Below are 21,860 nucleotides of genomic sequence, written 5' to 3' on the forward strand. Positions count from 1 at the left end.
GCAAGTCATTTAAAAAACTGACATGACTGCCCTGATTATTAGGTGCATATGAATTGACTAAAATAAAATGTTTTTCTGCTAAGTAAGTATCTATAATGACAAATCTTCCTTGTGGGTCAGTGATGGTATTTCTGATCTCAAAATCGATATTTCTAAAAATAGTCACCACACCTCTACTGAGGTTTGTACCATGGGAAAATTCCATATGACCATTAAGTTGACTTGTCCAATATTTTACGGAATCAATTGTACTGTGAGTTTCTTGCAACATAATGATATTGGCTTTACTATCTTTCAGCCATTTGAACACCTGTTTACGTTTCTTGAAACTACTAAGACCTCTTACATTCAATGACAGAACTTTGATGCAAACACTTTGTAAACGTCGATTGGAGGTTCTTTTGGCAATGTTACCGTGAAGGTAAACTGCACACTTAGCATTTTTGTAATATTAATTTGTTAAAACGCAGTCATTTTAATGATTGGTTTCGATTTCACAAGCGATCTAAAATCGAGACGCTTGACTCAAAGTGATAAGGTTTACCAAAATTGACCAGTATTTGGATTGTTAAGAACGATATTTTGTTTATTAAAATCACCGTAGGCAATTATTGAAAAGCAAAGGAATTTCGAGACTCCTCACGACAGCTGGCAGTAAAACAAATTTCAGTCAGTAATTATGTAGACGGTGTTTACCTTACTCGACAGATGTATAATCGTAACAAAGGACTCAGTAGAATTGCTGCACAATATTTGTAAAAATAACGATGTCAAGACTTGCACCATAGTTGTTCTTAAATTAACGTAGAGCGCTTTCAAACATGATTTGTACTGTCATGGGATAATAGGTATGCAAAATTCGCAGTGTATTTTTGGTTTATTCGAACGAACAATGCGCATTTTTCTCTTTGTAACCAACATTGCTAAAAATATCTTTTATTACGTAACCTAACTTCTTCATATTGTGCATAACTAAATACCTCACGCCTCCGACAGATCTAATTTTATGTTGTCAAACACAACGGTTTGTCAAAGTCATTATGCAATTTTTTGTTAATAATCGATGTTATCAATTCTTTTCGAAGTCGATTTCGCCGTATTCAATGTTACGTATCGCATTCAACGTTTCCATTTTTCTATTATCTGACACGACTTGTGTATTCTTATGCTATATGAGTTTTTTTTTTACAAAGATGTTATCTTTATTTCTCTACATTCGTTCTCCGGAAAGTGCAGTTGCAAACTTCTACAAAACAAAAGCATTTTAAATGTATCCCATGCCGACCCAAAAGATTCAACGGTAACATGGTAATGTCATAGCGGATCGCATAGTCATCACTTGACTGAATGTGACAAAAATACAACCATTTAACCAGACATCTTCGGGATTTTAAGTTGATAAAATATACATGTTTTACATTGGAAATACAGTAATAAAGTATGCCAAAAATCGATAAACCGCATAGATGGTTTAGTTATACTAAGGGAGCCGTAATAATTTATGGCCGGGGGGGGGGGGGGTCGAAGGGATTTCATCGGGAACGGAAATTTCGAGTACCCCCATGCCAACACTGATGAATTTTAGTAACCCCTCTCTAACACAGAAATTTTGACTGACCCCCCCCCGAGAAAAATTCATATATCAATACATGTATTTGTAAAATTTAAAAAAAATACAGCAATAGCACATTCCAACTCTTCCCCCACACAAAATGGCCAGCTTTAGATTATAACACATGCATAATACTATTAACACGATTGGAACTAATTTGGGATAGTTGGATTTTCATATTTTGCGAATTTCTCAAAAGTGTTGGGTACCATATAGCTGAATGTTGCAATATTGCAAAATATTACTCCTAAAAACAAGTGTGTATTATAAAAGGGAAAGCAGATGAGATAATATTTGTAGATTAAATCGACATTACTTCACAATCCAATTATCCCAAATTAGTTCCAATCATGTTTATTGTTCTCGATGTTCATCTACATATCTTAGATCAGCCCAATGTTTTGACACCTTTCACGAAGCGCGTATGTGATTTGATAAAATGGCTGTTCTTAGCATTTGTAATTACCCCAGGCCTGTGTACTGGTCAGACATCATGTTGCCTATACAATAGTAGTCCTAAACATAGACAGTAGAGGGGGGAGTCCCCCTCTACTATCTATGTTCTAAACTAAACTTCAAAAAGCTGTTACGCACAAATCGACATCAAATTGTTCAAGTTGGTGACGGTCATATCAGGTCGAAAAAGATAAAATTACAATTATAAAATTTGCAACAGACGTGTTTGGGCCGAATATAGAAAACTAAATTCCATGGTGTTCCACCAATCCACATAGTGGATCCGTGGAGTGAAAAACTATGATGTCCCCTGCATCACGGACAAGGTCTGTGCCTATATGGATTGTTAATACTAGTCTAGAGGAAATGCTTAAGCTTTAACTAGGTGCTAATTATATGCATTCAATCCCTCTCTAAAGAGAGAAAAAAATTCTCATGTTTTATGATGCACCATAGGTACGATGCTGTGTGGACCTCTGTGTACATGTTCCGTTCACTATGTTACCCTGCACTACAATAGAGGGAAACACTGTGGACGAACACAAATCACCATACACAGACTTAGGTGGCTGCAAAGTTTGCGAGGACCAAAGACCACATGTACAATAAAAGAAGGGCCACGGCTACTTCTTTGCCGTCTACACACTCGCTACTCCGCTCTGCCTGGCAGGGCTATAATACGGTTACTGCGTAGTCATAGCCGAGCACTCTTGACTCATACCGGCCGTAGGGCTATAAGCTGACCATCGCCCATTGGTTGATACTGTGGCAGAAAATTAATTTAACAGTAACCTCCGTGACTTTATATTAAGGTCACGCATACGTCAGTCCAAGGAGGTAAAAAGTTCTCTTCTACCTCCATGGTTAGTCAAAGACCCAGGAGCGGAGCTAGTACCTCCATGCTTTTCGGCAAGCATTAAGAAATATCTTGGTCATTGCATGCTCACTGTGTTTCAAATGTCATTACACACGGCTTTGCTAGGTCTGCATAGTTTTCCCTGTTTGATTAACGTTAGTGTTGTAATTGTAGGGAAATTAGTGAAATCAACAAATTTGTCTTGCTTTATTCGGAATCGCAACTGTCTTACAAAGACTTAGCTCCATGCGAAGAGTATTCTCGCTGTCCACATGTGGGGGTTGTCAACCTGATGTTATGGCCATTCCCCAGATATCCATCGATAAAGTGTGTGCCTAAACAAGAAAAGTAAACTAATTAATTTTAATTTACGTGATGGGAATGGCCCATTTGGCCCAAATAAGCCGTAGCCACCTCGTCTAAATCTGTGTGGAGATACGCTGTCATGTAAAGACCTTTCAAATCATGATGTACCCTGCTATATTATCATGTATTGTCACAACAAATTGTAGGTATAAAAGGCTCACGCTACATAACAAGTATCCAACCATATAATTTATTTTTTACTTTGGATGGGTATCATGACAGGGTTTTCACTAAGATATCTGACAAGGCAGAATTTAAAAAAAAAACAGGAGGTAGAACACCCAAAAGGCTAGGGGGGACTATGTCAGAGGAGGTTGTCCCCTCTCTTGCTTGGAAAATTTAAAGCAATTGATGTGTGCACTGGTGCAGTCTGTTGCAAGCTCAGAGTTTTCCCGAATTGTATTTTACTACAGTAACTGACATAAAACTGTTAGAACACTCCAAGGGAAGAGCATGAGAGGGGTGTCCCGCTCTCACATCGTAAAGTTTGAGAAACTGATTTGTGAAATGGTGCAATCTGAGAGGTATTCCAACTCATTTTGCACTAAAAATTGAGTAACTCCTTCTTTCTCACCACATTTTGAGCAAACCCCCTTGTGACTTTAAATTTTTGAGAGACCCCCACTGAAATTCCTTCGACCCCCAGGCCATACATAATGACGGGTCGCTAAATTGACATTTAATGTGTTGATGTTTTTTGTCTTTCATGGGAGTACGGGTATAAGATTGTCATTACAAATAGACCTAAACAATTGGAACGAAAAGTATATATGTAGGCGGGCCATGATGTCAACATACTACAGCCCAAACAAGGCACTATATATCCTGAAGCGGGAGACCATTTGCGCCCCAGCCGTCAGGCTAATAGTCACCCTTCCTCGACAAAGAAGTCCCTTGTCGGGCTACATAATATAAATTACCATTAATTTCACTCTACCAGCTGCAAACCTTTAAACACTGCACGAGAATAATACCTTCCAAACGAAGCTACATAAATATAGAGCTACATATGCTGCACTTTTAGCTGTCGCGTATTGTAATCTCGCGACAAGGATTTCGGAATAACTGTGCCTCGCAAGCTTCGTTTATGCTAGCACCAACCGGGTGAGTACACACCACCAAAACGTGCAGGTGATGACTCTTTATTCAGAGCAGGGGCGTGTAACACAGGGTAGGTCTTCTCTTTCAGTTCTTCAAGCCGGGCTAACATTTCTTCCACTTTCTTCGGCATCGCCTTGCTGAGATCGTTTCGTTCGGTAGGGTCATCTATGAATACAATTACATTAGAGAAGAGTTAAGTTGTGACAAATTAATGAAAAATTCAAAGTGACATTATTTTGTTGTTGTGGTCGACAAGGAAATTTTCTTTCTGTTTCCGCAGGTTTTCTGAAATAAAATATTCATGGAGTACGGTATACAATGCACTTGTTGAAAACATGAATTCTCGCTTGGACTAACATTTATTTGTCAACAATAACATTGAACGTTAAACACCTAACCGCTACACTGACAAGTTGGGGTTTCGGTACGTCTTGTAGGTTAGAACAAGAAACTCTATCTTCTGAACAGAACGTAAATGAAGGAAAGTAGGTGATTAAATACAGCTACTGGAGCCGTAAGCAGATTTTACAAATTATTAGTATTGTTAAAAAACTTAGAGAGCAGCCTTAGAGCGCAGCGCTCATCTATAAGAAATGCGAGAAGACGAAAATCGAGCTATTGTTTGTGTTTTCCCAAAGATTCAACAATGATAATGGTCTATTTCCTGTCGACACAAATAGCACAGCAAAATAATTCCTAAGACATGCAAAGCAAGTCGAGTTGTTTTCGATTAAATCTATTTCTGCCAGATTTTGCCAGATTTTTTCGATATTATTGATAATTAATGCACGTCCTTAGTAGTGATAGTCATATATTGGAGTGTAAACTCCTACCTTTTAGGTTTAAAAAGCCTTGTGTAATTCTTAAAGATACGACCATTCTCTGCTTCTCCAAGGCAGTAGTTTCTGGAGGAGGTACCCAGTGACCTTAAAACAGAAATACATTCGTCAAAGACGCAGCAAAACTTATCTCCATCAACAAAACCACCCATCAAGGTATTTCGCGTCTAGAAAATGAAAGACTTAAATTTTTACTCGATCTTTTCCTCAAACTTATTTTAAACCATTTTTTTTAAAGAACGGTCAGTGACAGTCATTTAAGGCCAGGAGTACATTTCACCGGCCAGGATACAAAGCGTTTGCATGCATAAGTCAAATGTACTCAAACAAAATTGTGAATTGTAAAGCTGCAATTGTAAATTGTCGCTTCATATAGCTTATCATTGATAAATGATCGTAGAATTGCAATGAATTCAACGGAAGAAAAAAAGACTATGCTTGCGGCTCCTTGCGTACAAAATCCAATAGTATGCAAAAGTTAAGCTCTGGCATCTATTAACTTATATCGCAGCCCGAACACTTATTCATGTAGAAATATTTTAGTCTATTTGGCTTTCTCCTTTGCAGGCTGCAAAATCTAATTTAAAACGCCAGTCACAAAATTGTTCATTCAATGCAATTATAAAACACCCGCCGTAGTCTGGTATACATTCAATTTGTGACAATTTGCTCTATGTAGCAGTGCTGGTGACGCCTTTCGACGGATGTCATTTTTTAAATTTACCTGACGTGGTAATTTTAAAAAACTGTGGACGATGCTGAATGCTATTGTAATAGTAATTGAAGGAAAGCATTAAAATCGAAATAAAGTAATAGGATTATAGCACAACTTATATTGACTATATGTTAAACATTATGTGACGTATAATGCATTCATCGAATTTTAGCAATGTGGAGCTTTATAGTCAATTACGTTAACTTACTTGGATTGCCAGCCTTTCCATGAATCAATTTGTAGTCTCCCACCCTGAAATTTAATCAATAAACTCATTTAAAGAATGAATACGGATGTGTGGGATTGTTTACGAATCAGGATCTTTGAGTTCAAGTGATGGAGACAGAGGCGTCGACTGTATTTCTTCAAACTTTATTACTACAGCTACGATGAACTACTGCTACAATAATATAATGTATCAGTGGGTGGATAAGTGACGACCAGATCCAGTGGTGAGCGATGCGCTCTGAGTATACGCATACACATACACTATACTGTGCATAAACATATACTAAAGTAAAGTGGCTAATTCAGGCTGTGATATAGCCGATTTTGGCGGGAAAGTAAGAAGCGTCTTTGACTTCGATTGGTTAGAGATGAGTCACACGTCAGAAAGAATTAAAACTATGTGTAAACACACGATAGTTGGAAGGAACTGAAGAGATTACAATCTGTCTTCATTGTCAAGGAATTAAGAAGTAGCTATCTTTGTATACGTTTCTCGACATTCTCCCGCCCGACAGAAAAGGTATCAAGTCTAAAATTCGAAAAATCGGAAACTAAAACTCGAGAAAAATGCAAAAATTGAAAGTAATCGAAATACTGAATAAAATGACTAGATATCATATGGTGAGTATATATGAGTATATAGGGTCCATTAAATAGTGTCGCAATATTGTCCGATATATAGAGTTCACTTAGTGTTCAGGTCATGTATCCTACAACGTGCGATGGCTGCTGCTGTACGTGTAGAACGTCGTTGACCTTTACTAGGGTCAGGCAGAATTGTGTCCGTGTCATTGTTGCTTGGTAACAATGTAGAAGTGTCTGCCTTCACTTCGGAGGGATAAAGTTTCACAATAGGACGATTAGTGAGTCCGGTCGTAGTCTTGATTTCCGCAGATCGTATCATTCCATCTTTTCCGTAGTTTAATTTCTCCACGATGGCTAATGGCCAATGCATTCGTCGTTCAGTGTCACTGTGAACTAGAACAACATCTCCGACATTGATTTTGTTGTTGGTAGTTCCGTTTAATTTGTGATGTTCACGCAAAGCAGGTAGATATTCTGAAATCCATCGACGCCAGAATTGTTCTTGTAATTGAGCAATGCGTACGTACCGTTTGTTCAAGTTGCTGCTATTTCCATAGGTTGGGTCCGAAAGTTCGTCGTCGTCGTACTGTGGGTGTGGTACGCCTGTAAGTGGCCGTCCCTGCAGAAGGTGAGACGGTGATAGGGGCGTCGTGTCTTCAGAATCCGTGTACAAGTAGGTGAGAGGTCGGTCGTTCAACATGGTTTCAATCTCTGTAACAATAGTGTTCAATTCGTCGAATGTAACGAAGGCGCGACCGAGTACTTTCTTTATCGCGTTTTTAGTCAGTCCGATCATGCGTTCCCAGAAACCTCCGAACCAAGGGGCGCGTTTAGGTATGAAGGACCATTGTACGCGTCGATTAGCTAAATAGCGTTTCACATCTGGCGCGTAAAATAATTTCCGTATTTCATCCGCGGCGGATAAATAAGTAGAGGCGTTGTCCGAAATCATCTTCGAGGGTAGCGAGAGCGTCTTGCTGCGAATCGTCGGAAGGCGAGTAGAAATGATCCCGTAGATAGATCAGGTACCAGTTCGAGGTGAACGGCGCGAGTCACGGCACAGGTGAAAAACATATGTAGGCTTTTGTTTCTTACCGTTAGGCGATTTAACGAATAGCGCTCCGGTGAAATCCACTCCAGTAATTGCGAAGGGAGGGGCGTCGTTTACGCGATACGATTGCAGCGGAGCTTGTATCGGTATTTGATAAGGTTTGCCGTTCGTTTTCCGACAGGTGACGCATTTTCTTAGCAATTTTTTCACGGTCTGGCGAATCTTGGCTATCCAGAAGCGTCGTCGAATGTAGGTTACCGTTGTCTGTAATCCAGAGTGAAGTGCGCGTGCGTGTGCGTTCAGAATCACGAGATCGGTGAACCGATGAGCTGGCGGTAGTAGAATTGGGAACTTTGTCACAAAGTCCAGGGGAGCATTGTGTAGCCTCCCCCCACAACGTAGAATGCCGTCTTTATCAGTAAACAGTCCGAGTTGTCTGCTTAGCAACGTCTTCTTCTTGTTATCGCGTATTTTCTTTGCGATGTCGGCGAATTCTTGTCTTTGTACATCTTTAATCCACTCTATCTCAGCGCGATTGAGTTCGTCAGCGGTTATCAGTCCGGTTTGCGAGTTGCCTTTTGTTTCAGGTTTGAGATAAAACGCAGGACTAATGCGGTTACGCGAAGTAACTTTGTGAGACCGCTATATCTGTTGACGTCTATGATTAATTGAATTCCGTTTACAGAAGGTTTGCTTCTGTCATCACTAGGCTTATTGTAATCCTCACTGAGGGTACCGACATCCTCCTCAGTAGATACATGATATGTTGAGCTGTCAAACACGGGACAGATAGGCCAATCACCTTGTTTTAGCCAGGGTGGGCCTTGCCACCAGAGAATGGATTTCTCTAACTCACGGGTTGAGATTCCACGTGTCAATAAGTCGGCTGGATTGTCCTTGGTTGGACAATATTTGATCGTGCATGGCACATTTCTAATTTCTTTGACTCGATTTGCAATGGATACCGGAAGCTTCTTGTCTTTTCGTGTTATCCAATGTATAACGCATTGATTGTCAGACCACAGTGTACGATTTGCGATATTGACTTTGTCTTTCAAGGCATCATGAACGAAGCATAGTAGTCGAGAACCGACTATGGCTGCCATAAGTTTGAGGCAGGGCAGTGATAATTCCTTGATTGGAGCGACACGTGTTTTTGCCATGACCAAAGACGTTTGGTCACCGCGGCGAAGGTATGCGGCTGCACCGTAAGCTTTACAGCTGGCATCTGCGAATACGTGTAGTTCATGATCGGCGCTCGTATTCTCGGCGAAATAACGACGGTCGATCTTGATTTCGGTGCTCGCGTTGAAGTCCGATACTATGTGTTTCCATCGATTTGCGAGGTCGGTTTCTAGCGGTTCGTCCCAATCTAAATTTCTCTTCCATATGTCTTGAATAAATGTCTTTGCTTTCACTTGAACGGGTGAAAGATATCCGAGGGGGTCGAATAAACTTGCTGTTACTTGTGTGACTTCGCGCTTTGTCGCGAGATAGTCCGATTTCTTCACATCCCTTTTCTTAGCGTAAGCGAGTTGATCAGAGTCCGTTAACCAGCGCAATCCGAGAACGCCCACGTTGGTGTTCGTTTCTAGCGTTTTGTCCTTAGCGGCTAATTTGCGTATTTCATCATTGTTCGATGACCACGAGCGAAGGTTAATCCAGCGGATTTCATGAGAGAGTTTGCGTCAGTGTAGTATTTCGTAGCTTCCGTAGTATTGTTGACACCTGAGATGACATTATCAACATAGATATTATCTTTAAGATCAGCGGCGATTGGAGTGTTTTGTTTGACTCCAAGTGTGTTTTGACGACTGCATTCAATATGAAGGGTGAACAGACCGCGCCAAAGAGAACGGTTTTAAAACGATAAACTTTGAACGGGCTCTCAGGGTCGCTTGGGTCAGATAACCAGAGAAATTTTGTGAATTTCCGGTCATTTTCGTCAAGACGTACATTGAGAAATGCTTTCTCGATGTCGCTGCTGAGCGCGATGTCATGCACTCGAAATCTGAGTAGAATTGATGAGAGATCGTTAAGAAGTGGCGGTCCAGTCTGTAAACAGTCATTTAGACTAGGTGAATCTGATTGTCTGCAGCTGCAATCATATACAACACGAATGGGTGTAGTCGCGATGGGGAAGATAATGTCCGTTTGTTTTATCATCGTCGTCGACTTCCTCGATAAAGTCGCGAGACTGTTGGTCAATTAAGATGTTGTTGTATACTTTCAATAAATCGGGCGTTAACCGACCCACCATAGCGCGTGTGCGTTTCTCAGTAATATGATAATTTGTCGGCAATGGCGGGTGGTCGACCTTCCATGGTAACTTAGCAACGTATTTTCCGTCTTCAACTCGTAAATGCGTATCACGATATGATTCGAATTCGCTTACCTCAGTGTCCTTGGTGTTTACTTGGTCTCTTATTCCGAGTTTCCAAGGCCCAGTAGTTTTGAAGTTTCATTTCCTCTTCAACTGTAATCGTAGCGATGTGTAGAGTGGTCGCGTCGGCGTTGGGCGCACTTCGTATACCAGTGGGTCCCGACAATAAGTATCCACCGAATTTAGAAAGGACGGCGGTCGGGCCTGGTCCCCTTACAATGTCATCTTCGATGAAGTCCCAGTAATAATCAGTTCTGATTAATAGCGATATCTCGAATGATTCGGCGTTAGAGGGTGGGTGCGCTAATTTTAAACCCTTTATGTGAGGTAAATTCAATACGGAACGTGAAATTTTGTTTCTCACGCTGATTGATTTCTCCGGAACGATTAGCGCGCTCATTGACTTCGGACCGTCGCGTGTCTGAAGTGCGAATGTTACCATTTCAAACGATCTGGCGTTAGCAGTTTTGTCACCGAATCTCTTTAATCCGTATACGTCCGAGGTTTGTGGCTTCATGTCTAGCTTCGTTACTAGATCCCGTGTGATGAAGGAAATGTCCGAGCCTTCATCGAACAATACCGTAGCGTTGATTGTATTTGGACCGTAAGTGATTGGAACTTCGGCAGTTTTGTGTATGCCTGGCTCCATTTTCCGTTTACCTGAGTTACTCTCCGTTCTCGCGAAATTTACTCCAATCTGCGTGGCAGGTTGAGTAGATGAGGTAGGCTTGTCGTCGCCTCTATTTCCCGTAGCGTGCGTTTGAGTGTCCGTAACCTGATTGTTGGGACTTGGTCCCGTCGTAGCGTGACTCGATTCCGTGGTACACAGCGAGGTGTGATGCTTTCTTCCGCAGCGAAAGCATTTCCCTTTCGATCTACAATCTCCGACTTTGTGTTTCCCGAGGCAGTTGAAACACAATTTATCCCTTTTAACGATTTCGTGGCGTTTGCTTCGATCGGTTACTACCGTACAGTCGTTGTGGAAGTGTGATCCCTTGCAGTACGCGCAAGTTTTCGGCTTTTTCGGCTTCGAGGCGTGGCGGCCTTTTGCGTTCGTCTCGGCGTTCGCGAAGAAGGTCGCGGTAGCTATTGGCGTTTCCGTAGATTCGGTTTCTTCGTCCACGTAAAGTATGTGTCTCCATAGTGCGTCGCGAAGTTCGTCGATTTCCCAGCTTTTGTCTCCGTAATGTTCGTTGAATACAGCGATTATCTTTTTCGGTAGTTTTATCCAGATCGCCCTTTCTAACATAACAGCGTATTTGTCAACAGTTATGTCGAGGTTTTCTAGCTCGCGAATGTGGTTCTCTATATTATCGTAGAATTTTCTCAGACTTGTGCGATCGTAATTTGGCTTCGGCATAGTTAATAGCGAATCTATGTGCGCGTGGATTATTTTGTGTCTTTGTCCGTAACGCTTTTGAAGCGCGTTAATGGCGCGTTGGTAATTAGAGTCCGAAATACTCAAACCAGCGACTACGTTCGCGGCTTCGCCCGTTAATTGACCGCGCAGATAATGAAATTTCCGAACGGGTTCTAGCGTAGTATCATTATCGACCATGGACTTGAAGCTATCGTAGAAAGTCATCCATTGATGAACGTCGCCACTGAACGTAGGTAGTTGAAGTTTTGGTAGACTTACCGTCTTGTGAGGTGCTGAGACGGGCGGTGTGCGAGCTTGCCTGAAGGTTGAACTTGGGGTTGCTTCGATGGGTTTGTTCTCCTTCTCTCCGATGAAACGCTTGATTCTGAATATCTTCTCGTGTGTCTCTTCGTTGTATTGCTGGAGGTCGGTAGATATATCGTCGATGTCTCCATCTTCGGCGTTAGTGATGATCAAACTGTCGAGTTTTTGTATCTCTTCGTACGTTTCTTCTACTCTTGCCAGTATCATCTCCAGTATGAACAGTTGTTCGGGGTCGCCCTGAAACGCAGACATTGTGGTTTTGGTTTTCTTGAGTTGGTTCGTCACTATTCCGCGGTAGACTCCTCGTGTCCTCTTCAGGTTGGTCGTAGCTGGAGTTGCCATTCCCTCTGCTTGCGCTGACTTCGGCTTAGCTTTCTTCTTTGAACTCATCCTGGTCTCGGCACCAAAAACAATGTGTGGGATTGTTTACGAATCAGGATCTTTTGAGTTCAAGTGATGGAGACAGAGGCGTCGACTGTATTTCTTCAAACTTTATTACTACAGCTACGATGAACTACTGCTACAATAATACAGTGGAATTTGACTGAGTGTCCGGTTGCCTTGCAGAGCTCGACAAGTCTATACGTTGCTTATCATTAGAAAAGTAAACATTTGCAACAAATTGAGTCTTCGGTGTCAGATTACACCTCCAGCGAACGTTTCCCAGACACTGTCTAGTCTACAATCACGACAGTTGTTTCAGCATGCCACTCACAAGCACACTGCACTACAAGTACACACATCATCAAAGTTTTCTTTCAGGTATTTATTTTGATTTGGGAACTTTAAGAAGTTGTAAACAAATAAATCCTACTTAAGATGCACCTTTACACTCCTCTTTTTCTTGCCTCAATTACATGACACGATTAAAAACTTTACTCAACGGACATTTGATGAACATTTCACATGAACACAAGAAATACCACTAGGCTAAATGTTATTTCATACAGCCAGATTTTCTGCTTAAATGCATGAACTGTATTTTGGCATGTAATTTCTCTAGTAACGACATAGGTAAATTAGTCCAAAGGAGATCGGCGAGTGTTCAGAGGAAATGTACTAAAAATAACTACTACGAAACACGAGAGACTCTCGACGTGATTATTTTGTATTTTGCTTCATGTTTGCTTATTTCCACAAATCTATTCCTGCATTTCAAAAGACTTGTCACCGTCAGTATTCCCTGCTCTGTGCTCACTTTCTTCTTGTGACTCGGCTGGACACGTCGGCATAATAGGAGGCTGAACCGTCGATGAATAGAAAGGACTCCCGTACATTGGGTTATAATATACGTAAGGGGGTAATATTGGTTCATCTGTACGTACGGATCATAGTAGAAATAATTATGCGGTGGTTGTCGTTGAGGTAAAGCTTGAGACAGCTGACTACTAGTATCGACATGTGATACAGGACGCGGAATCCTAACTGCTGAACTTGAAGGATCAGCGTGTCTATCCTGACTGCGACTTGAATGCAAACTGTTCTGTATGGCCTGGTCGAGTTGCTGCTGTTCAACAGGATGCATTTGACTATCTTCAACATCATCAGATGATTTATCTTCTGAACTATCACAAGTTGCACGACTTGTGGGGAACTTCACTGGAAATACTGGGTTCGACTCCAATTTTTCTTTGATTGGATTATTGCGAGGTTTGGCAAATACGCCGTCTTGTCGATGAGTGTTGTTGAACTCTTCAATAATCGCTCGAAATGTACCACTTGCAACTTCTATATTCTCGGGTATTTTTCCTTTATAATACTTCTGGAGTATAGCCTTGTCCGTTGCTAGTTCTTGGGTACGCACAACAACTTCACCAGCGCTGGTCAAAAAGAGGTATTTCTCTTGATTGCTCCGTATTAGGTGATCATGAACACGCTCTGAGAAGGAGTTCTTTATGCTGTTCTGTGCCTGACGTTTTATGTCGATGGTCTGCTGTTTGCTCTTGACATCACTTTTAGTTTTCTGTATTTTGGACACAATATCATTCAGCTCTGCTTTTTCGACTTCATGGCCCTTTGCGTTGACATCTCCGCACTGCTCGGCAGTTTTACACGGTCCATTCGGACACTTGTCTCGCCTGTGTGACCCATACAAATGACATTTTCCGCACTGTTTTTCTCCTGGTAACCTTGAACTTGGGTGGCAGTACTTTTTCGAAATGACCAAATGACGCTCTTCCAGCAAATTCAGCTCTCTTTCCAGCAATCTGACCTCCTCTTGCCGTTGTTCGATGTATCGGTCAATGGGCGACTTGTATTTATAGGTGTCTAGGAAATTTGTTGGCGCCATATTTTCCATCCGTACTGAACCACACGCCGAGCTCGAGGAAGGTGATGGAGATTCTGAGTTTTCACCGACTTCTCTGGTTTGTTTATAGCTTAGCTTTCTGGGTTTGAACAAGTTGTCAGTTTGGAGTCCTTCGACACTCTTTGGACTTTCCTCATCCCTCAAACCTAGTTTTGAACAAGGGGTTTGTAGTTTGGCTACAGCATTTAGCAGCATTCTTCGATGTACATCACTTACTTTGCACGTGAACTTCTCCAAGTCCCCTCGCTTTAAAAATTTCATGTGATTTGTATTAACAAAGTCCAAACGACGAAACTCACTGGCATATTTTTCGAGTGTAGGATCTATATCTCGAAGAAAGTGTTCAACATCAACCGGACTGACTCTAGGCGTATTCATTTTGTCTCGAAACTTTCAGCTCTAGTGCCGACGAAGTCACGGCGACAGGTACTTGATGTTGTGAGCCTGGCAAAATTTGCATACCATCAACTTTCCTTCCCGCCAAAGCTTCAACTATTTTTGTTTAGGGAATGTCGTAAATTATGCACTTTTTCTCCCCAGCTGTTACATAAATACTATATTTCCTTAATAATTTATTAATGAAAGTACTATCGCATAAATTCTTTCCCCGAATTCAAAAGAAGAAGAAAAAGAATACATAAATTTGAACAAAAAAATAAAACATTGAACTCCTGCAACACCCCTCTCTTCGATTGCTTTCTTCCACTGAATCGAGACACGATGCGCCTTGTTCGTATACAATGTATAGCCCACTGTTATAAACAATTGATTTTGCCTCGACGTTTGGCATACACACGTACACAGAAATGTTGAGCGCGTCGACCTCAGTCAAAGGAAGATACTACGAGCGTGGACGTCCGTTGAGTACAGATCTGCGAAAACTTGTTGTTACAGAACTCGAAGACTGTGGAGCTGACAAAGGGACAGGTCAAATCCCCAGAGGTGTTTTAACAGCTGTAAGCAAGACTTTCAAGTTGGATGAAAGGGGGGTGCAAAGGCTGTGGGAAACGATATTGCGACTTTGATTCTGTGGAACCAAAGCCACACGGCGGCGGGAAAACAAAAAGGTTAGGAAGAGAAGACATTGAATTCATAGAGACTTTAAAACGTTCTCGACCATCTATACAATACAAGGAAATTCGCGACGAACTTTTACAGCATTCTTCTCTTACAGACGTCTCAATTTCTACGATAGGAAAAACAGTGAGAAATGAATTGAGTGGTGGTAGATGGACATTCAAAAAGATGACAACGCCATTGCCAGATCGTTTTACTTTGCGAAATATGCAGTACACTCAAGTGTTCATTGATTTTGTCAGTCAACGTAACCGATTCACGCTAAAATTTATGGATGAAGCTGGCATTAAAGTGACAACAGGTCAACCTCTGTATGGACATTCATTGATTGGAACACCGTGCGTAGAAGTTTGCCGATACATGAAGTCACCGATGTACACATTGCAGTTGCTGGTTGGATATGACGGCGTGAAACATTATCGTGTAATTGAAGGCGGCTCTGACACCAACGAATATGTCCATTTTATCCACGAAGCTGTGCAATCGTTCGGCGAGGATGGACAGCGTGCTTTGCAACAGGGTGACATTTTAATCTCTGACAATGCACCGATTCATCGCAACGAAGGTGAACTGATTCTATCCGACTGGCTTGACACCCTTGGAATTGAGTACAGTTTTACACCAACGTATTCCCCCGATTTGAACCCAGTTGAACAATGCTTCAGCAAGGTGAAGAAAATTTTGAAGGCAGAGAGATATCACCGTCTCCTCCATGCTAACTTACCCGTTGCCGTGTATGATGCCGTCCGGGAAATTACGTGCCAAAATACAGTGAATTTTTTCAGAAACACTGGGTGTGTTATTTAATGGCACAAAATGCACTGTCACAGTGTTGAGCACTGTGTGTAAAATAAACACTGTTGTTCTAGTCTATTTTGTAGCTGTCATGTATTTGAGAAAAGTGCCAAGGAAGTTTCATTTATCTGAGACAGGAGAGAAGGCAGCAAAAACATTTCATGTAGGAGTGTCAAGACTTTGCTGGTTGATAATATTCATAACGTTCCGATCAACTTGAGAGAAAAGGTTTGTTTGTGTGCAAACTTGTTGATACAGTAGTGTAGATTGCTCTGGACATGCTATCGCTACAGACTCTGTGATGAAAGGACTGTTGTCGTGATTGCTGAAATCGCGAGAAGAAAAGTTTATTTTGAAAAGAATTTACTTGTTTCTTCTGAAAGTTCCAAAATCAAAATAAATACCCAAAAGAAAACTTTGATGATGTGTGTACATGTACAAGTAGTGAAAAAGTAAGCTTGCTGAGAATGTAGGCTAGACAGTGTGTGGGAAACATTCGCCGCAGGTTGTAATCTGACACCACAGACTCAATTTGTTGCAAATGTTTACTTTTCTAATGATAAGCAACGTATAGACTTGTCGAGGTCTGCAAGGCAAACCGGACACTCAGTCAAATTCCACTGTAATATAATGTATCAGTGGGTGGATAAGTGACGACCAGATCCAGTGGTGAGCGATGTGCTCTGAGTATACGCATACACATACACTATACTGTGCATAAACATATACTAAAGTAAAGTGGCTAATTCAGGCTGTGATATAGCCGATTTTGGCGGGAAAGTAAGAAGCGTCTTTGACTTCGATTGTTAGAGATGAGTCACACGTCAGAAGAATTAAAACTATGTGTAAACACACGATGTTGGAAAGAACTGAAGAGATTACAATCTGTCTTCATTGTCAAGGAATTAAGAAGTAGCTATCTTTGTATAACGTTTCTCGACAACGGAGAGTAAAAGATTTCAGCTGCATTGTCGTCGCCAGATGAAGATGAAAATTCAAGATAAAGTTAACGGTAATACTTGATCCCCTTCCTATCTCGTAAAATTAAGCCACGTTTAAATGGGAAGAATTAAATAGTGGTACGAAGGCACTACTTCAAGCTCTCACATCGAGAGTCGAATCCTTTTAAGGCTACATAATGAGAAGTTGATCTCGAGCAAGTTAAGGATCGTGAAACCTTTCCATCGGTCATAGAATATACAAAGTACAGAAATTTCTGGCGCAGTCCAGCAATTACCGTTTTATGAAAAGAACGTATCAGTTTGTTACTAAAATTTAAAAATCACAAAATGTAAAGGGAAACTTACTGACACAAATTGTCAATAATTATGAACATAAATATAGGTGAAACCATCCATATATATTTAAAATTCACCAAAAACATATAGATTACTGTTCGAAAACCTCGATTTGAAGCGCAAATGAGCCAAAGTGGCTTAGGAAAAATCTAATTTCGACTTTGAGACCATTTTCATATGATGTTATCGTTTCTATTCCAAGACCTTTAGGAGGATGAAAATTTCATTTTTTTTAATTAACTCAGTAGGTGACGGGACGTGTGATACCAGTGAAACTTACCGAATGGCTTGACGTGGAATATCATCTTCTTCGTCAATATTGTAAACAAATTCCGTACGAGGTGAAGGGTCACCTTTGGATATTGTGTCCCATAAATTGAGACCGTCCATGTCTGAATCTGAAACGAAATAGAAATTAGTGATGAAAGGCTTCACAGTGTCGCTTGAGTACTGTCAAAATTGCGAGGGATCTATCTACAATATGCGAAATATCTGAAAGATGAAAACAGGGGTTTATGTAGAAAAACAACGGCAGGTAAAGAATGAAAGACTAATCTTTAAAGCGTAATTAAATCGTTATGAGCAAAACTCAAAACTTCCTCTTTTTTGCATGGAATTTCAAAACCGAAGGACGGTCTGTCATGTTTAAAGGTGAAACCTACCAATATTGTAATCTTTTGTTGACAAATCACTTAACAGTTTTATTAGTTTTACTAATTTTTGCACAAAAGTCATCGGTTGCTTCGTTTGAAATGTTACAAAACAGGAGTAGGAAAAGAAGTAAAGAAATCGGTGATTTGGAAACATTTGCGTATATTTACAATACTTTTTCATCAAAGGTACGACTGTTTGTTATGCTAGAAGATGAATTCTATAAATTTTAATATTTTTCGTTAAAAATCACTGAAAAGTGAATTAATCCTTTGCAAAGAGTGATTTGAGCGGAATAAAAACGTGTTATGTTCAGTGTCCCCCTTAAACGGACAAACACACTAATGTGAAACTGAAGATCGTAACAACAAAGAATATGCATTTCTTTACAGTAAGCTCACTTTCAGGCGTGGTCTGAAGTATACGATGGTTATGCAAATAAGAACTTTGGACTTTTATTTACCTGATTCACCACCGGTTAAGTTGACCAAAGTCGGGAACCAGTCTACAATATGCATCATTCTGAAAGATCACAGCAAATAAAGATAATAGTCATTATTATCATATACCCATGGCCATATTGCTTCATCCTACACTGTAAAAATAGCGGACGCTAGACGCGTCTTTACGCGTTCAAAATGTACATGTCGGTGTTCAAATTTGAACGGCTAGTGTTCATATTGTTAACACTAGTGTTCATATTATTAACAATGATGTTCTAAACCTGAACACGTAGTGTTAACAACCATCTCCTTCAAGTGTTCAAAAACTCAGCATCACAGAAATTTTACAATACTGTGAAACAATTAACAATATTTGTGTTTTTTACTTTACAATGGCTATATTAACTTTACTACTGCCTCGCTGTCCGGCATACGTACACGGATTTTGGTGTAACGAATTTCACAATAAGTGGAAAATATTTCCGGTCTACAATTGCTGAAAGCATGTTTTTTCTAAAAAAGGAAGTATAAAAAATAATTTTACACGTTTATTACGGGTTGAAATTTTGAAATTTTGAAAAAAAATAAAAAAACCACCATGAACGTTTTATTTTAACATCGGCGTGCAAGAGGCGTTCTACTTCTTAACACTTGGTGTTCAAGTTTGGTGCCTTTTCTTATCCCATGATGCATCAAAACGGAAGTTGCGACATTTTTCTTGTAAGCGCACGCTGAAGTCGTGATCGTACGAAAGCAAGACCAGAAAGGGTAAGTTTTCTCTCCAAAATATTAAAAGGTATTGGATTTTGAAGCATCTGTATTATTATCCTTCGAAATTAATTGTATTGTACTTTGAAAAAGCTTAACTACGTGAAGAAACCTTTATTTCTTTCAGTGGCTGGTGGACCATACACTAGCTGTGAATACGCAGCAGTGTTTTGGGCCATGGGGTATCGATCGCACTCGGTCAAGGGTCATCACTGTAGCGATGACCCTTGACCCGAGCACGATCGATATGCCACATTACCGCTGCGTAATCACAGCTTACACATGCCTTTTAGTAACCACAATCGCATGTAAATTTAAAACTTTAGTTAAACATCGAAGAATATTGTTTTAGCATATGAGAGTTGGCTTTGCTTTTACTTTTCATCAGTTGATGACACGAAGAAGCCAATATTTTGTAACATTGACGAAAAGAGGCACTGTATACAAAAGTCACCCCTTTTCCTTGATCTAATAAGGCCAAATTGTCTTTCATTTGAAGTCTCATGTCGCCATATTATCTATTGTTGCATTATTTTCAGGATGTGAAAAGTTGGATTTACCTGGTAATCGAAGAGTTATTACAGAAACTGAGGGTACAGAAATTGAAGAATATGAGTGTACAGGTAGCTGTCTGGAAACAAGCTTGAGAACCTCAGTTCATCTCTGATGTAGATTTGAACTTTCGAGGGTTAGTAACTGAATTTGATAAGTTTCTGTATTTTTGTTCTGAATTTATCTGAGCTATGTCCAGAACGCTATGATTAACTAAATGTTACTGGAGAATAAGCTTTCAAATACTTGTAGTCGCCCTTATCAGAAGCAAAGGGTGGAATGCAGAATTTAAGCAGAAAGCCACAGAAAATTCACAGTGAAAAATGTACACTCTGAATTTCGGAATTTTCTGAAATTTCCACTCTGAATTTTCTGTCGCTTTCTGCTTCAAATCTTCATTGCACCCTTGCATCTGATGAAGGAGACTTCACGTCTTTGAAGGCTTATGCCAGTAACATTTAGTTGATCATAGCCTGCTACCAAACTTTGATTATTTTATATTTTAGATCAAGACGTCTTTTGTTCTCGGTTTGTTACTGATTTTAGCTTTGCTGTTAAGGACGTAGACCTTATATCATAGGTGAATGTGTGGCATCATCCTCAAATGTTTACATCCCAAGCGTTTTCTTCAAAACGGCCAGTACGATTCATTTAATATTTGGAGTACAGGTTTCCGGGGATTTTCCTAATCATATATGTACAAGTTATGATGAAATACACAAATTTGTATTTTTGAGACATTAAAGACATTTCAGACATTTTTAAGACATAAGGAATTATCAAAATGTGATATATTCAAGTAAGCCAAATTTTTAGCTTTTTCAAACAGATGTTTTCGTACGTTTTTGCAAGTATGAACATATAAAGTAATCCACAATAAGTAAAACCTGTTTTGTCACTACTTTGTTCATATTGTTTGAAAACGATCTACAGTGTTTATGTGGATTTTCTTTTGTTTATGTTTTGATAAGAAGGTGTTAATTAGCGTTGGTGTTTTCCTCTGACAAACTTTACAAAGTGGCCATGTGGCCACTTTGTAAAGTTTGTCAAAGGAAAACACCAACGGTGTTTATGTGCCCAATTGACACTAAATAATTGTATTTTACTAAAGGAATTTTTGTGTATTTTTAAATAAAATAATTTTACTGAATATAAGTGGTCTGTTTTGTTATTTCCAGGCTTGAACACCCCATGAACGCGCAAAATTAAAGGTGTTCAACAAGTGCATATCATGTGTTCTAACCTTTAACACACTTATCGTTGAACGGCGTCCATGCGTTCAAAAAGTGTTACAGCCCTTTGAACGCGTAAATGCGTTCAATTTTTTGAACACATTTCATGTGCAACGTGTGTTCAGATATGGAACACATGGTGTTCAATATAATGTCTGATGAACACGGAGTGTTCAAAATCTGCACACGTGTGTTCAAAAATTGAACATTGGTTGAACACGTAGTGTTAAATTTCTGAAGTCTAGACGCGTTCAAAAAGTGTTACAAAACGCGTTTAATTGGTGTTCTATCCTTGAACACTTAACTTTACAGTGTAGTGATGTTCACCGTAAAATACAGCCGTGATATTTCACGGTAAACGTTGAGATATGCACAATAAACGTCATTGGTTTTGTAATTTTCCCATACTACCTTAGCAGTTTGTTTGTAAACAATGTAAACGAACAAAATGGCTGCCACTCCCCGCCTGCGAAGCGATGTCGCCGACGTAAAAAATTGAAGGGCTGAGAGGAACACGGGTATTTCTGGTTACCAAATACGGAAACAACATGTTGAGTCTTTTTATGTTTTCTCATGGTTTTCCTGTTAAAGTTCTCGTATTTTTTTGGCCAAGCTCCAGCAAATATTCTGCTTTTCGCACGGCGCCTGCACTATGGACGGTCTACCCCGAACAGGTAGTGAGCGAGTGGCGTGACAGCGATGTCGCGCGCGATTACTGTTGACATGACAACTCTTAGGGTAAAAAAACCAAAATAGCGGCCCCTCTCCGAGCGAGCTCCGTGCCCTACGACGATCGAGCGCGATCGAAATCAGGATAGATGTAAAGCTGTGGACAGTTTTTGATCAGTTACAATTGTAAT

The 21,860-nt window shown here is 40.2% G+C and overlaps 1 protein-coding gene across 1 annotated transcript in view; it reads right to left on the reverse strand.

Moving 5' to 3' along the window:
* Positions 1 to 3,459: 3,459 nt before the first annotated feature.
* The window catches only part of LOC139130096 (arylsulfatase B-like), a 32,101-nt gene continuing 13,700 nt past the window's right edge, over positions 3,460 to 21,860 (reverse strand). Inside the window, exons 11-15 of the mRNA XM_070695820.1 lie at positions 18,469 to 18,527; positions 17,635 to 17,752; positions 6,154 to 6,197; positions 5,225 to 5,317; positions 3,460 to 4,556 (exon numbers count right to left, since the gene is read on the reverse strand). Of these exons, the coding sequence (XP_070551921.1) occupies positions 4,381 to 4,556; positions 5,225 to 5,317; positions 6,154 to 6,197; positions 17,635 to 17,752; positions 18,469 to 18,527 (490 nt within the window). The 3' untranslated portion in view covers positions 3,460 to 4,380. The remainder of the gene's footprint in view (positions 4,557 to 5,224; positions 5,318 to 6,153; positions 6,198 to 17,634; positions 17,753 to 18,468; positions 18,528 to 21,860) is intronic.

This window comes from Ptychodera flava, chromosome 1, assembly GCF_041260155.1.
Source record: "Ptychodera flava strain L36383 chromosome 1, AS_Pfla_20210202, whole genome shotgun sequence".
NCBI lineage: Eukaryota > Metazoa > Hemichordata > Enteropneusta > Ptychoderidae > Ptychodera > Ptychodera flava.